Source organism: Littorina saxatilis, linkage group LG6 (genome assembly GCF_037325665.1).
Source record: "Littorina saxatilis isolate snail1 linkage group LG6, US_GU_Lsax_2.0, whole genome shotgun sequence".
In the NCBI taxonomy this organism is placed as follows: domain Eukaryota; kingdom Metazoa; phylum Mollusca; class Gastropoda; order Littorinimorpha; family Littorinidae; genus Littorina; species Littorina saxatilis.
This window is the reverse complement of record NC_090250.1, coordinates 3,617,091-3,634,127: the sequence shown is the minus strand read 5'-3', so window position 1 is coordinate 3,634,127 and position 17,037 is coordinate 3,617,091. Positions and strand designations below refer to the sequence as shown.

Here is a 17,037-nt window from a genome sequence, read left to right as displayed (position 1 = left end):
ACGAGTGTACGGTCTTGCGGAAAAGATGCAATGCGTTCAGTTTCATTCTGTGAGTTCGACTGAGCTTGAGTAAATGTTGTATTTTCACCTTACGCGACTTGTTAATAACTTCTTACCGTTTTGTTTGTTGGTGTCTTTTATGTAGATTTTTATTCATTTTTGTGTGGGTGGTGCAGGTTTTGTTGTATCCACTGACTTTAAATGTGTATTCATGGTGATAGTACTGACCTGTTTTCAGTTGTTCATAATAACAATAACAATAACAATACTTTATTGTCCATTAAAATATTACATAAAAATGGAAATCTTTCTTCGGCACACCCTGCCGGCCTGTAACGATTATAACAAACATGAATAAGAATTATCAGGACATTCACAACACACATAAAACACATTCTGATCAGTCATCGCTCAACGGCTATCGCCAGTTATCTTTCTGACTGGACGCTAAAGTCCTACGCGAATCTATCAAACCAAGAATACAGAGTTATCTCCCATATGTTGTTCTCGAGCAGTGTTCGCGAGACGAAAATGATTGCATATTGGCGGACTTTGACAGTGATCTCCGTTCTATTCTTCACAGTTATGATAAAGACATCGTTCTAAGGTCAAAACAAGTCGAAATTGTGGGACTGCTGCCGGAAGGAGACCGTAATATATGGTTGCATCACTGTCAAAAAATCGTCTGCTCCAGCGAGCGCTGAAACCAAACGGTTGATTATATCGTGACACTTTTGCCATATTTAGAGTTTTTTGCACAGTAAATACAGCCGCGAAAAATAGCTCGCTTGAAACTGTCTTACATATCAATTCCTTTGTAATTTAAAAATTACACAACACCATGAAAAATCATTATCGACGATCGCGAATCTGCTTATATCCATAACACATTACGAAAAGATCTAAATAAAAAAAAAACGGTTTCCTTGCCTGACAAGGAAACTCAAGGCATCCTGTCAGGGAGAGAATGAGCCGAACTCATTTTGACCTGAGGTCAGGATGACATAAAACATAGGTATAACCGTCTTTAAGTCTATCGCAATCTAATAATTCTAACATTGCACTGTATATACATACTCTATCATATCACAGAATATAGGGTTTCAAGCCTGAGCAATCACATTACGAATATCACAGAATCGTTTGTTGTACACTGTAAAGAGCAACTGTAGCTATCACTATTTTCTTTAACACCATGCCATGTATTATTAGTTTGTATATTCTTGCTAGAATCTACCTGGGGAATCAGTTTTATTTTCTGTCATTTGCAGATTCCTTTAGTGTTATTGATCAGAATTTCTAGAAGAGAAACGTCAGGGATGAACATGCCAGTCCATTTCTTTAGTTGATCTTCATTTGTAGCCGTGGCTTCTGTGAATTATATTCAGATTTCTTACGTTGTTTTGTTTATTTGCTTTTTGGCTCAACTGAGTAATCAGTGAGTCTTGGTAATGAGGAGTGTTTGTATGTATGGGCGAAGGTGAGTCATTCGAGCATTTTACTTGTTAAAAAAACCAAAAGAATTCTGTACTCACCGACACCAGGACAGCACAAGACAGTACTAATGAAAGTTTCATCAGGAACTAAATCCAAAAACAAAGAGACTGCCAACGTTCCAAAATTCAGAATCAAAAAACAAGAAAGGTAGGTTGTTGGAACGTGTGTTATTGACAAAACAATACGTTCACATATATTTCGACCCAACGGTCTTTTAAGTGAACAGACAAACAAATATTCACACAAAACTTATCTTGATAGTTCTATCAGTTTATGTCCACTCGTCAGGAAGCCGAGCGAATGAATGTTATGTAATTACAAATTATTAATTACAAATTACAAATTCATTCGCTCGGCTTCCTGACGAGTGGGCGTGAAACGCATAGAACTACAGTCGAACCCACCTAAAACGAACACGCTAGTTACGAATATTCACTTATAACGTATTAGTTTTAAGTTCCCAACTGAATACCTCTTTCTTCATGCTTAAAAAAAATGCTTAAAACGAATTCTTTGTTACGAATTTATGCTTATAACGAGCACTTTTTGGATTCCCAAGCATGCATAATGTCTGTAATTTACTCACGCTTATGACGAAATCTTTAAACTCATCCCGAGATCGACATATCATATCATTTAACGAACCCCTCTTTTAACAAACACGTTTTCATCGCCCCAGAGCCGCTTTGTCTCTAAAAGTCACAAGGCTACAAGGATCTGCGTGTGAGGCGAGATCAAAGGCAGGTCCATTGTGATGGCTGGGTGGCCTTCTTTATAGACACTGACCTTCTTCCCAGGGGTCATTGACCCAGTTTTAGCTATGAGAGGTGGTTCCCCTTTCATATGAGAGGAAACACTTCCTGCACCCGGGTCAGTGACCGAGTTTAACCTATGGGGAGTTTAACCTATGGGGCGGTCTCTTTGATGTCTTGAGAGGAAACTTGGCCAGGGTAGTACATGCACCAGAACTGGTGGACACCATGAAATCGGAGATTGATCAGAATGTACATGTACATGCTTTTACACGACTTTTTAAATTTTACTTCTAAAATTGTGACAGTAAAAAAATCAATCAATTCTTTTAATGCGAATTTCGGTTAAGACGAACTTATTTCTCGATCCCCATTGATTCGTCTTAAGCGAGTTCGACTGTATCAAGATAAGTTTTGTGTTAATATTTGTTTGTCTGTTCACTTAAATGACCGTTGGGTCGAAATATCTGTGAACGTATTGTTATGTCAACAACACACGTTCCAACAACCTACCTTTCTTGTTTTTTGATTCTTCATCAGGAACATTTGTTGCCTTTTGTGGTTGTTTGTTCCTGATGAAGCTTACATAAGCGAAAATTTGTACTGTCTTGTGCTGTTCTTGTATCGGTGAGTACAGATATCTTTTGTTTTTTAACTTTGTTCATCTCACCACAGTCTCTTTGTTGTTTAGATTTTTCTTGTTAATCACAATGCAATGACTATTGATTTTTGTTTTTTTACTTGTTTGGGCTCCTTCTTCTCACTTTGTTATTGATGGTTGCATTGCAAAATGTCCTAAGAGCTTCTGATTTTCTTTTGTGGAATGTATTTTTTCTTGGTTGCGTAAGGCTTTTGATGAGACTGAGCATGTGAATAAGAGGAGAGAGCATATATATTCTGGAGTGTTCGTTAGTGTGCAAGAAAAAGCAGGGGCATTTAATTGTGGTAAACATTTTTGGAAAAGGTTTGATGTGAGATTTTTACACTTTTTCTCAAGGAGTAAATTTAACTTACAAAGTGTTTTAAAGAGTCTAGAACCAAGAAAGTGTTTTAAAGAGTCTAGAATCATGTGTAATTCCTGCTAACAAAGTGTTTTAAAGATTCTAGAATCATGTGTAATTCCTGCTACAGTGGAACCTTTCTTTTAAGATCATGCAAAAGCAGAGAAAACAAGGTCTTAACAAGGAGGGAGTCTTAACAAGGAGGGAGTCTTAACAAGGAGGGAGTCTTAAAAAGGAGGGAGTCTTAAAATGTCCCGCAGTGGGGCACTGCGGTTATGAAATTAAAGGCCCCTCCTGTTTTTGGAACCGCAGGAGCTTTCTAGTTTGCTGTTAGGTAGATTTTTGGTTCCTCTTTCCTGTCATGCTCTCTTTTTCTTCATGAATTCTTTTCTTTTTTCTGCCTTCTTGCTCATTCACCTGTATTTTTTCCAAAAATCTCTTCTCTTGCCGCTTGTCTCGCGATTCATGTATAGTTTAATCTGTTAGTGTTCTGATGTAAGTCCAGCAGTAGATAGGTTAAGCCTATTTTAACATACTGGAAACTGGTAATCTTCCAGTAGGTATTAATTTAGTTTTACTAAAGCCTGCTGGGACACAAGTAATGGGTTAGTGCATTTGTAAACAGGAATCGCTTGACAAGTGGCCCCCTTCATCCCCCCCTTCCTCGTCCTGATATGGCTCTGCGTAGTCGGCTGGACGTTAAGCAACAAATAAACAAACAAACAAGTCTTAAAATGGGGGTAAACTTACAGGTGTCATGAACAAGAATTCTGAGAAAATAGGGTCTTAAAAGGGAGGGAGTCTTAATAAGGAGGGAGTCTCAAATTGGGGTTCCACTTTATTAAAATGTCCCCATTATGACTGTGTACAGATACTGTACGACGGGCGACTGACGAGTTCCATCGTGTTCATGTACAACCCCATCGCCTGCGACAGCCAGCTGTGTTTAGAGTCTTCGCCCAAAGGCAATCCGTCCTACTTCGTACACACACCCCACGCCATGATGTGTCAGGTGCGTACAGCTCAAACAGAAAACAGATTCCGTCCTTTCTTCTTCTGCGTTCATGGGCTAAAACTTGAATGTACACTCATGTCTTTTGCATGAGAGTGTTTTTACATGTGTGACACTTTTTACCATGCCATTTATGTAGCCATTTTGTCTTACAATGGGGGTAGATTTACAGGTTATGAACAGAACATTTTGTCTTACAATGGGGTTGGATTTACAGGTTATGAACAGAACATTGTGTCTTACAATGGGGGTAGATTTACAGGTTATGAACAGAACATTTAGTGTTACAATGGGGGTAGATTTACAGGTTATGAACAGAACATTTAGTCTTACAATGGGGGTAGATTTACAGGTTATGAACAGAACATTTAGTCTTACAATGCGGGTAGATTTACAGGTTATGAACAGAACATTTAGTCTTACAATGGGGGTAGATTTACAGGTTATGAACAGAACATTTTGTGTTACAATGGGGGTAGATTTACAGGTTATGAACAGAACATTTAGTCTTACAATGGGGGTAGATTTACAGGTTATGAACAGAACATTTTGTGTTACAATGGGGGTAGATTTACAGGTTATGAACAGAACATTTTGTGTTACAATGGGGGTAGATTTACAGGTTATGAACAGAACATTTTGTCTTACAATGGGGGGTAGATGTACAGGTTATGAACAGAACATTTTGTGTTACAATGGGGGTAGATTTACAGGTTATGAACAGAACATTTTGTCTTACAATGGGGGTAGATTTACAGGTTATGAACAGAACATTTTGTGTTACAATGGGGGTAGATTTACAGGTTATGAACAGAACATTTTGTCTTACAATGGGGGTAGATTTTTATGTCTAAATGTCTAACTCAGTTCATTCACCACTTTATTTTGTGAATGCTTAGTAAAGCTTTAGGTACCCGTCGCGATATAACCTTCGTGGTTGAAAACGACGTTGAAGACCAAATAAAGAGAAAGAAAGAAGCTTTAGGTCCCAGGTGTTCACTGATTGTTTGGACCCTGAATCAGCTAGTCCATCTGGTAGCTTTCTGTGTAGAGCTGTCTCTCTCTCTTTATCTTGCTCTCTCAACCTCTCTCTCTCTCTCTCTCTCTCTCTCTCTCTCTCTCTCTTTGTGTATCTCAACCTCTCTGTCTTTCTCTTTGCACTCTCTGTTTCTCTCACTATCTCTCTCTCTGTCTGTTTTTCTCTTTCTCTCTCTCTGTTTCTCTCTCACAATACTGTATCTCTCACTATGACCGGCACGGTGGCTAGTGGTAAGGCGTCCGCCCTGTGATCGGGAGGTCGTGGGTTCAAACCCCGGCCGGGTCATACCTAAGACTTTAAAATGGCAATCTAGTGGCTGCTCCGCCTGGCGTCTGGCATAATAGGGTTAGTGCTAGGACTGGTTGGTCCGGTGTCAGAATAATGTGACTGGGTGAGACATGAAGCCTGAGCTGCGACTTCTGTCTTGTGTGTGGCGCACGTTATATGTCAAAGCAGCACCGCCTTGATATGGCCCTTCGTGGTCGGCTGGGCGTTAAGCAACAAAAAAAAAAAAAAAAAACAAACAAAATCTCTCACTATATATCTCTCTCTATCTCTCTGTCTTTCTCTCTCTCTCAGATTGTTTTACCCTGACTTTCTGTGTGACTGTCTTTCTCTGTGTGTCTCAGTCACTCTGACTCGCCCCAATATCCAATACTGTATCTACAGGCTGCCAGTGAAGGACGACAAAATAACCTGGATTATGCATCGATTCCTCTGTGTGTGCAGGAAGTGAAGGCTGTGATAACTCACTCCATACACAGTGTTCTGCATTCCCTTGGGGGTGTTCAGGTAATGTGTGTGTGTAGCATCTGTGTGTGTTGGGGGGGATGGGTGGGATGTGTGTGTGTGTGTGTGTGTGTGGGTGGGTGGGGGGTGGTGGGTATGTGGGATGTTTATGTATGTGTGTGTGTGTGCGCGTATGTGTGTGTGTGTGTGTTTGTGAGTGGGTGTGTGTGTCTGTGTGTCTGTCTGTCTGTGTCCGAGTGTGTTTATGTGTGTGTGTGTGTGTATGTGTGTGTGCACATGCGTTTTTGTGTGCATGCATGTATGTTAGTGTGTATGTGTGTGTGTGTGTGTGTGTGTATGAATGTTTTTCTGTGTATGTTACGTTTGTCTATGCCTGTGTTTCTTTTCCCAATGATTTTTCCTGTCCTTATTCCTATGATGTGAATTTTTGTGTTGCAGATCATGTTTCCCCTGTTCGGTCAGCTAGACCTGCCTGTGTGCCAGGGTCCCGACAAGGAGAGCCTGGTGGACTACACCACGTGGTCAGTATACACTCACCGCTCTCTGTCCCAAGTACAGTGGAACCCTCCTTTAAACACCTCCACAAATCTGAGAAAATCAGGTCTTAAAAATTGAGGGAGTCTTAAAAAGGGGGTAAATGTACAGGTCATGAACAGAAAGTCTGAAAAACAAGGTTGTATTTTTTTGTTTGTTCGTTCATGGGCTGAAACTCCTACGGCTTTTACGTGTATGACCGTTTTTACCCCGCCATTTAGGCAGCCATACGCCGCTTTCGGAGGAAGCATGCTGGGTATTTTCGTGTTTCTATAACCCACCGAACTCTGACATGGATTACAGGATCTTTTTCGTGCGCACTTGGTCTTGTGCTTGCGTGTACACACGGGGGGTGTTCGGACACCGAGGAGAGTCTGCACACAAAGTTGACTCTGAGAAATAAATCTCTCGCCGAACGTGGGGACGAACTCGCGCTGACAGCAGCCAACTGGATACAAATCCAGCGCGCTACCGACTGAGCTACATCCCCGCCCGCACACGGTTGTAAAATGAGGGGGGTCTTCTTCTTCTTCTTCTTCTTTATTCATGGCATAAGACTCCCATGTACTATCGGGTTTTTTTCTTCGCTTTTTCACAAGTGGGTTTTTATGTGTATGACCGTTATACCCCGCCAATTAGTCAGCCATATGCCATTTTGGAGGTGAGGGTGGTTCTAAAAGTTGTTTTTTTAAATGTACACTGAAATATGCTCTGTGTGGTTTTCTTGGCTAAGTGTTAAAAGTTTGGTATTATCGGAGTTTCTTGATTGATAAATTTTGACTTGGAAGAGTGTTCTCGTAAAATCCAGTGCCTTTGTGATGTTCTAATCATTTGCAAAGTCTCCAAACTCCTCCAAAACGGTCAGAATACTGAATACAGAATATTGTATTGCCCAAGTTTGGGAATTCATTTTGACAGATGCGGTTTTCACTCCATTCACTCTAGCCAAGCACACCCAACATATGCAGCTATAAAAAATAAGATCAGATCAATACAGTAGTTTCCTTTTGATGTGAGCGTCAATGCATGAGACGTGTGTTTTGTGTTTCAGTTCCAACCTGATGGGGTTGTTGTGTGACCTGCTGAAGAGCTCGTCGGCCATTCAACAGCAACTGCTGCAGAGCAGAGGATTCCTCGTCATCGCTTACATGCTGGAAAAGGTCAGCTGACATTTTGCCTTCTTGGGCTCAGTAATTTGTTTTGCTTTCTTGTCTGAGTTTTATTATGTTATTTAGAGATGCCTTGTGTATAATTATGAGCACTGCGAGTTTTCATTTTATGCCTCATCTTTGAAGTTGTTTTTACAGGGTGTTTCATTCCTCTGAGGCCCAGACCATTCTGATTGTGATTGGTACAATTTTAGAAGTGACACAGTGCCAAGTGAAAGTGTACATTTGGGGGCGAATATTATCTTCAAATATTTTGAATTATATTACCCTATAGATTTGTGATAGGTGTAGATATGAAAGTGTTTATAATGTTATTAAAAATAAAGTTAATTGTGTTGAAGGGTTTTTGTAATCAGCAATGGACTGAATGCTCCCATGGGGTCGCCTTCACGCGGCGGGAGTGTTTCCACAGAGCTACCCCACCCCTTTACTTCTCTTCTTTTGTCTTATTTCTGCCTTACCAGTCCTTTCACCTATATTTCCTTCCAAGAAAACTCTCCCTACTATTCCCTGCAGTTTTCCAATTCTTTTCTTGTTGTCTTATTTCTACCTGACTGGATCCATCACCTTTATTTCACTTACCAAAAGTCTTCTTTTCCACATCCTTATTTCTCTGCCCCCCGCATGTCGTAGGAGGCGACTTATGGATTCTGTTTCTCCTTTTACCCTTGTTGAGTGGTTCTTGTATAGAATGTAGTCAATGTTTGTAGAGATTTTGGTCAGGCAGTGTGTGGGAAATGTTTGGTCCTTTGTACTGGAAACTTGCATTCTCCCAGTAGGGTCATATATTGTACTACGTTGCAGGCCCCTGGAGCAATTTTTTGATTGGTGCTTTTGTAAATAAGAAACACTTAACAAGTGGCTCTATCCCATCTCCCCCCTTTCCCCTATCCCATCTCCCCCCTTTCCCTCGTCGCGATATAACCTTCGTGGTTGAAAACGACGTTAAACACCATATAAATAAATAAATAAATAAATGGACTGAATTTCTCTATTGGGAAAATAAAGTGGTATTGTGTTATGTTATACATACTTTACAACCACCAAGTATTGTGTTTCAGTCCTCTAAAGACCACATCACCCCAGCAGTTCTGGAAGCATTCCTGGAGCTGACACAATACCTGGTGAAGCTGCCCACAGGGGCTGTGCTGCTCAAACATCTTTTTGACTACATCCTCTTCAACCCCCAGCTCTGGGTACACACTTCTGTTGAGGTAATGATGTTTGTGCTGGGGGGGGGGGGGGTTGATGCGTGTGTGTGCAGATGTGTGTGTATAGAATGGGGGGGTTGTGTTTCAGTGGCGAAGAGTGGGATAGAAAGCGGTACAGTGGAACCCCCCTTGTAAGACTCCCACCTTTAAGACCACCATTTTGAAACCTTACTGACGGGCGCAGTGGCGTGGTGGTAAGACGTCGGCCTCCTAATCGGGAGGTCGTGAGTTCGAATCCCGGTCGCTGCCGCCTGGTGTGTCAAGAGTGGAGATTTTTCCGATCTCCCAGGTCAACTTATGTGCAGACCTGCTTAGTGACTTAACCCCCTTCGTGTGTACACGCAAGCACAAGACCAAGTGCGCACGGAAAAGATCCTGTAATCCATGTTGGAGTTCGGTGGATTATGGAAACACGAAAATACCCAGCATACCTACTCAACGAAAGCGGAGTGAGCTGACTATGCTCTCAGAGTATAGTGTGGGGAACCCAAATGGGCAAACGAGCTCACACGTAACCAGAAAATTCTGGAACGCTGAAGAAGAAGAAGAAGAAACCTTACTTTCCAGATTTTCTGTTAATTACCTCTGTTAATTACCTCTGTTAATTACCTCTGTTAATTACCTCTGTAATTTACCTCCATTTTAAGACTCAAGATGTTTATGTAATTACAAGAAGAAATGTTTGGCAGTGTCAGATTGAACTCATTGTCTCCCAGGTACGGATATATTCGTACCCACTCATATGGCTCTATCTGACCAGGTACGGATATATCCGCTCAGACTGTTAGCTTCAGTCGCTTCCTGTAACGTCCATCTAACGCCTGCATTCCAGCGTGTTGATACACAGTTACTACACAGTTACTACAATTCTGAGTGACCTGCTGCAACACAGTTGGTCTCGGCTAAAAAAAAATTGGTCAACATAGGTGGGGTCAACATAGGTGGGGTCAACATAGGTGGGGTCAACATAGGTGGGGTCAACATAGGTGGGGTCAACATAGGTGGGGTCAACATAGGTGGGGTCAACATAGGTGGGGTCAACATAGGTGGGGTCAACATAGGTGGGGTCAACATAGGTGGGGTCAACATAGGTGGGGTCAACATAGGTGGGGTAGAAAGTGTTAAAAGGGGGGTTCCACTGTATTTCTCTTGTTGGACAGATGCAGACACATTTTGTGAGAGATCGGTTATACTTTTGAACGATTTGCGAGGAACCGACAGTAAACTATTCCTATTGTTGGACAGGTGCAAACGAAGCTGTACTGCTACCTGGCCACAGAGTTCATCAACGACGCTCACATTTACACCAACATCCGTCGCGTGTCGGCCATCCTGCAGACCATGCACTCCCTCAAGTTCTACTACTGGGTGGTCAGCCCCCTTGACCGCAGCGGCATTGTGCCAAAAGGCATGGGTGAGTGGATGATAGTGAAGGTGCTAGCCGTTTTACTGATTAGTGTGGCTGGTTGCATGCATGAAACCTGGTTCCCACGATGATAGTGAAGGGGCTAGCCGTTTTACTGATTAGTGTGGCTGGTTGCATGCATGAAACCTGGTTCCCACGAGGATAGTGAAGGTGCTAGTCGTTTTACTGATTAGTGTGGCTGGTTGCATGCATGAAACCTGGTTCCCACGATGATAGTGAAGGGGCTAGCCGTTTTACTGATTAGTGTGGCTGGTTGCATGCATGAAACCTGGTTCCCACGATGATAGTGAAGGGGCTAGCCGTTTTACTGATTAGTGTGGCTGGTTGCATGCATGAAACCTGGTTCCCACGATGATAGTGAAGGTGCTAGCCATTTTACTGATTAGTGTGGCTGGTTGCATGCATGAAACCTGGTTCCCACGATGATAGTGAAGGTGCTAGCCATTTTACTGATTAGTGTGGCTGGTTGCATGCATGAAACCTGGTTCCCACGATGATAGTGAAGGTGCTAGCCATTTTACTGATTAGTGTGGCTGGTTGCATGCATGAAACCTGGTTCCCACGATGATAGTGAAGGGGCTAGCCATTTTACTGATTAGTGTGGCTGCTTGCATGCATAAAACCTGGTTCCCACAGAAATTGGCCTGTTAGTTATGTCAGCAGCTAAGCCCTAACACTATTTGACATATTCTTCTTCTTCTTCTGCGTTCATGGGCTGAAACTCGTTAAAACTTGGACACTCGTTATTTTTGCATGAGTGGGTTTTTGTGTGTATGGCCGTATTTACCCGCCATTTAGGCAGCCATACGCCGCTTTCGGGGGCGATTGACATATTAATATAGGTGTCCGTTATGAAATGTGACGGATTCAATGGCTTGGTGGTAAGACGCCGTCCTACAAAGCGGAAGGTCGTGGGTTCGAATCCCGGCCGCACCTGGTGGGTTAAGGCGGAGATTTTTCCGATCTCCCAGACCTGCTTGTGCCTTATCCCCCTTCGTGTTTACACTCAAGCACAAGACCAAGTGTACACCGAAAAGATCCTGTAATCCATGTCAGAGTTCGGTGAGTTATAGAAACACGAAAATACCCAGCATGCTTCCTCTGAAAGCGGCGTATGGCTGCCTAAATGGCGGGGTAAAAACGGTCATGCACGTAAAAATCCACTCGTGCAAAATAACATGAGTGAACGTGGGAGTTTCAGCCCACAAACGCAGAAGAAGAAGAAATGAAATGTGTGAAATTCCCATTCTGCACTGAATGCAGCCAGGCTGTATATGTTTGGTATGTGTCCAAGTGAAATCATGGTCTTATCCCCTGTAAAAGCCTGTAGATTTATGCTCATTTACAAGATGGTCTAGATGGCAAAGATGTTTGGTATGTGTCCATGTGAAATCATGGTCTTATCCCCTGTAAAAGCCTGTAGATTTATGCTCATTTACAAGATGGTCTAGATGGGAAAGATGTTTGGTATGTGTCCATGTGAAATCATGGTCTTATCCCCTGTAAAAGCCTGTAGATTTATGCTCATTTACAAGATGGTCTGGATGGGAAGGAAGTTTCACTCAGTGAGTGGTTGTTTCAGACGGTCCTCGCCCCACACGTGATGAGATTATCAAGCTGCGGTCGTTCATGCTGCTCTACCTGCGGGAACTCATCGTCAAGGGCCAGGGCATCCTGGAGGACGAGCTGCAGAGCATGCTCAACTACCTCACCACCCTGCACGAGGTCAGAGGCCTTTTTTTCTATTTAGTTGATGGGTTATTCTCTAGAGCTGGGTGTCATTTTGCTGATATCGTCTTGTCAGGCGGTTGCGTCGCTTGATTCAAAACCAGTTGTTGCTATCGGCGTGTGTTCGATCCACATGTTCGGAGAGGGATTTATTTCCCAGAGTCAACTTTGTGCAGACTCTCCTCGTGCACATGACAAAGACCCCAAGTTCACAGCAGAAGTCTCAAGGCTTGGAAACATGAATGCACACATGCATGAAAAAGACAAAAATGGTTAGCGTCGAATTTCCATGAGGGTAACCTCAAAGGACTATATCAAATCTTATCCTTTCTTTTGGTGATTCTTGAAATATCTGTGGCCAGAGAATGACAAACATCCAGGACATTCTAGAACTATTGGTGGAGCTGACAACACAGCATCCTTTGGCCTGTTGAAGATGTTGATGTTGATGTAGATGTTGACGTTAATGTTGATGTTGATGTTGATGCGTTGATCCACAGGACGACAACATCCAGGACATTCTAGAACTGTTACTTAAGCTGATGGCAGAGCACCCACTGGCCTGTTGTTGATGCTGATGTCGATATTGATGTTGATGATGATGCCGATGTTGATGATGATGTGTTGATCAACAGGATGACAACATCCAGGACGTTCTAGAATTGTTGGTGGAACTGATGGCGCAGCACCCAGCATCCATGGTGCCAGCGTTTGACAGAAAAGACGGCGTCACCACGGTCTTCAAGCTGCTGGCCTCACAGAAAGAAGACATCCGTCTGCTGGCGCTCAGGCTGCTTGGATTCTTCCTCATGCGGAGCACTTACAGGTACTGTCAGTCATGCGCGAAACATATCTTTTTGACTCACATGCGAAGCAAAAGTGAGTCTATGTACTCACCCGAGTCGTCCGTCCGTCCGTCCGTCCGTCCGGAAAACTTTAACGTTGGATATTTCTTGGACACTATTCAGTCTATCAGTACCAAATTTGGCAAGATGGTGTATGATGACAAGGCCCCAAAAAACATACATAGCATCTTGACCTTGCTTCAAGGTCAAGGTCGCAGGGGCCATAAATGTTGCCTAAAAAACAGCTATTTTTTACATTTTTCCCATTTTCTCTGAAGTTTTTGAGATTCAATACCTCACCTATATATGATATATAGGGCAAAGTAAGCCCCATCTTTTGATACCAGTTTGGTTTACCTTGCTTCAAGGTCAAGGTCACAGGAGCTCTTCAAAGTTGGATTGTATACATATTTTGAAGTGACCTTGACCCTGAACTATGGAAGATAACTGTTTCAAACTTAAAAATTATGTGGGGCACATGTTATGCTTTCATCATGAGACACATTTGGTCACATATGATCAAGGTCAAGGTCACTTTGACCCTTATGAAATGTGACCAAAATAAGGTAGTGAACCACTAAAAGTGACCATATCTCATGGTAGAAAGAGCCAATAAGCACCATTGTACTTCCTATGTCTTGAATTAACAACTTTGTGTTGCATGACCTTGGATGACCTTGACCTTGGGTCAAGGTCGCAGTTCTTAGTGTATGATGTCATTGCTAGGTTTAGTTATTTGACCATGTCAAGGTCAAGCATGTGAGTCGTATGGGCTTTGCCCTTCTTGTTTCTTGATATTTACGTTTAACAAATTTTCTTCGGTGAAGGATTGTTTGAGCGACATTTGGTGTTGACCCTTGTCTGGTATGGGGGAGAAAAGGGAGACAATGTAGCATAAGTTACAGAATCATACTTATGTTAGTTTTGCATGAAGTCCAAAAGGCTTGTTTGAATATTGTTTTATTGGTTTGTGTGCTTGTAAGGTCTTGATTACTCAATACAAGGTAACATGTATGGTGTAAGCAATTGAGAAAGAAGAATATGCCAAAGTAATAAACTTCATCATCTCTGGTCATTTGTCTTTTGTCTTGTTAGATTTATTGCCACAACGAAGTTGGAAAACAACAGCAACAACAACAACAACAACAACAACAACAACAATGAGATAATGACAATGTACTCACCAGAAACAAACAGCAACACAGAGCAATACAACAAATTTGGCAAACAGTTTGTTGTGGAGAGAGCAAAGATTCAAGTGAAGAGATGGAGAGAGCAAAGATTCAAGTGAAGAGATGGAGAGAGCAAAGATTCAAGTGAAGAGATGGAGAGAGCAAAGATTCAAGTGAAGAGATGGAGAGAGCAAAGATTCAAGTGAAGAGATGAAGAGAGCAAAGATTCAAGTGAAGAGATGAAGAGAGAACAAGACCAAGGCTGAAACTGGGATGAAATCCAAACACAGTTTGTTGTGGAGAGAGCAAAGATTCAAGTGAAGAGATGAAGAGAGAACAAGACCAAGGCTGAAACTGGGATGAAATCCAAACAGAGACTGCTAATGTTCCAAAATTCAGAATAAAACAACAAGAATTGTAGGTTATTGGAACGTTGAATTGTTCACAAAACAAAACGTTACATTTAAAGTACGTCCACCCAGTGATCTTTCAAGCAGACGGACACGCATGGTACAAATAATGAACTTATCTCAAAATCGTCGGTGTATCTTGCATGTCTACAATTAAACATTCCAGTAACCTACAATTCTTTTTTTTTTTTTTAAAGTTGCCAAGCACATCATTGTGGGGCTTTTAATCTTCTTCTTCTGCGTTCGACAGACTGCATGATTTAGAATCTCTCTCTGAAGGATGCCGCAAAGCTGGTCGTGCGGCGGAGTTCATATGCCGTTCCCCAGAGTTTGGTCCGAAGGTCCATTCCGTCTGGCCACTGCCAGGGCTTTTAATAAAAAAATTGTGGATGGATGCATGATTTTGATTGGGGCTTGTAATCAAAAAAATGCATCCGTCCAATTCTTGTTTTTTTTAATTCTAAAACTGTGATGAATGATTGTGATGAATGATTGTGATGAATGATTGTGTGTGCAGACGCAAGCAGGATGCGACGGCGCCGTACAACCTGTTCAGCTTGCTGGCCGAGCGTCTCATGCTTCACTCAGACACCGTCACCATCAAGACCTACAACGTCCTCTTTGAGGTAAACACACACTTCTTTTTCTGATAAACAAAGTGAAGTAAGCTCTGTAAATACATATGACATGTGTAATAGAGTAAGTGAGAGTTATGCGAAACCTGTCTCCTGGCACATGAGAGAATAATTAGCATTTAAATTAAGAAGCGACTTTCATCCTCTTGCCTTTCAGTTGTTTTACAGTTTGGTTTTGTTAGGACAAAACGCTACTGTTGACAGGGGAAACAAATCCTTTTTGACTCACATGCGAAGCAAAAGTGAGTCTATGTACTCACCCGAGTCGTCCGTCCGTCCGTCCGTCCGGAAAACTTTAACGTTGGATATTTCTTGGACACTATTCAGTCTATCAGTACCAAATTTGGCAAGATGGTGTATGATGACAAGGCCCCAAAAAACATACATAGCATCTTGACCTTGCTTCAAGGTCAAGGTCGCAGGGGCCATAAATGTTGCCTAAAAAACAGCTATTTTTCACATTTTTCACATTTTCTCTGAAGTTTTTGAGATTCAATACCTCACCTATATATGATATATAGGGCAAAGTAAGCCCCGTCTTTTGATACCAGTTTGGTTTACCTTGCTTCAAGGTCAAGGTCACAGGAGCTCTTCAAAATTGGATTGTATACATATTTTGAAGTGACCTTGACCCTGAACTATGGAAGATAACTGTTTCAAACTTAAAAATTATGTGGGGCACATGTTATGCTTTCATCATGAGACACATTCGGTCACATATGATCAAGGTCAAGGTCACTTTGACCCTTATGAAATGTGACCAAAATAAGGTAGTGAACCACTAAAAGTGACCATATCTCATGGTAGAAAGAGCCAATAAGCACCATTGTACTTCCTATGTCTTGAATTAACAGCTTTGTGTTGCATGACCTTGGATGACCTTGACCTTGGGTCAAGGTCACATGTATTTTGGTAGGAAAAATGTGTAAAGCATGTGAGTCGTATGGGCTTTGCCCTTCTTGTTTGAAGGAACATTTTGTTCAATACAGCAGTCCCTCTCATGAACGGACACCCTTGGGCCATAGCAAAACTGTCCGTACATTGCAGGTGTCCGGTCACGGGAGGGGTGACCACACCACCCCCTCCCCCATACACTCACACAGAGACACACAAACAACAGGATTGAGTCTATGCTAATCACTTCTTGTGGCTACTAAACAATAAACTCCTAATACTTCTTTAAACGTTCTGTAAAAATGATTTGTATGAAAAGTGTTGAAAAGAAGAGATAAAATAAATCCTCAAGGCAGTGAACACACTCACCATGCACTGACATACGAAAGCAGCCACACAAACACAGCACAGAGGAGCGTGTGCAGATGCTTTGCAAGAATAAGCTTGAAACCCAGTTTGAATAAATAGCAGCAAATAGAGCTGCATGTCATAATCATGTAATTTATTTTCATCTTGTCTGGCTTTATTGACTGCATGCCGATCATGTGGCATGGCAGTGACTTTTCACTCTTCAGTCGGAAATACACTGTACATAACACAGCTCCCACTCTCCCTCACTAATGCCTACCCCAAGCCGTGACAACTGATGCTTGGAAATTGTGTGGAAGAGTACACCTCTCTATTTCTCTCCAATGCTCTTCCTGCTGACATGCAGTGACACCGGACACCCCACAGAGTTTAGCCAGCTACCCCTCCACCCCCCCCCCCCTCCCTCTCTCTCTCACTCCCTCCAGCCATGTAGTGTTGGGCTGTGGCCAGAGAGGTCAGCTCCAACTGTTCACTCAGAGCAAAACCAGTTGACTGTTAACTTTTGACACAGCAAGACAACTGAAGGGTTCACAGATTAGGCAACCGACTCACTGGTCAAGGCTGAGGGGAAACAAGAGTATCTTGTCAATGAA

General features: G+C 42.3%; 1 protein-coding gene across 1 annotated transcript in view; it reads left to right on the top strand.

Annotated features, from left to right (window-relative positions):
• LOC138968325 (neurobeachin-like) overlaps positions 1 to 17,037 on the top strand; it is a gene marked incomplete in the record, with an annotated part of 320,875 nt that overhangs the window by 37,890 nt on the left and 265,948 nt on the right. The window contains 9 exon segments of the mRNA XM_070340879.1: positions 4,122 to 4,262; positions 6,031 to 6,093; positions 6,490 to 6,572; positions 7,637 to 7,745; positions 8,816 to 8,968; positions 10,211 to 10,379; positions 11,974 to 12,116; positions 12,755 to 12,945; positions 15,064 to 15,172. Of these exon segments, the coding sequence (XP_070196980.1) occupies positions 4,122 to 4,262; positions 6,031 to 6,093; positions 6,490 to 6,572; positions 7,637 to 7,745; positions 8,816 to 8,968; positions 10,211 to 10,379; positions 11,974 to 12,116; positions 12,755 to 12,945; positions 15,064 to 15,172 (1,161 nt within the window).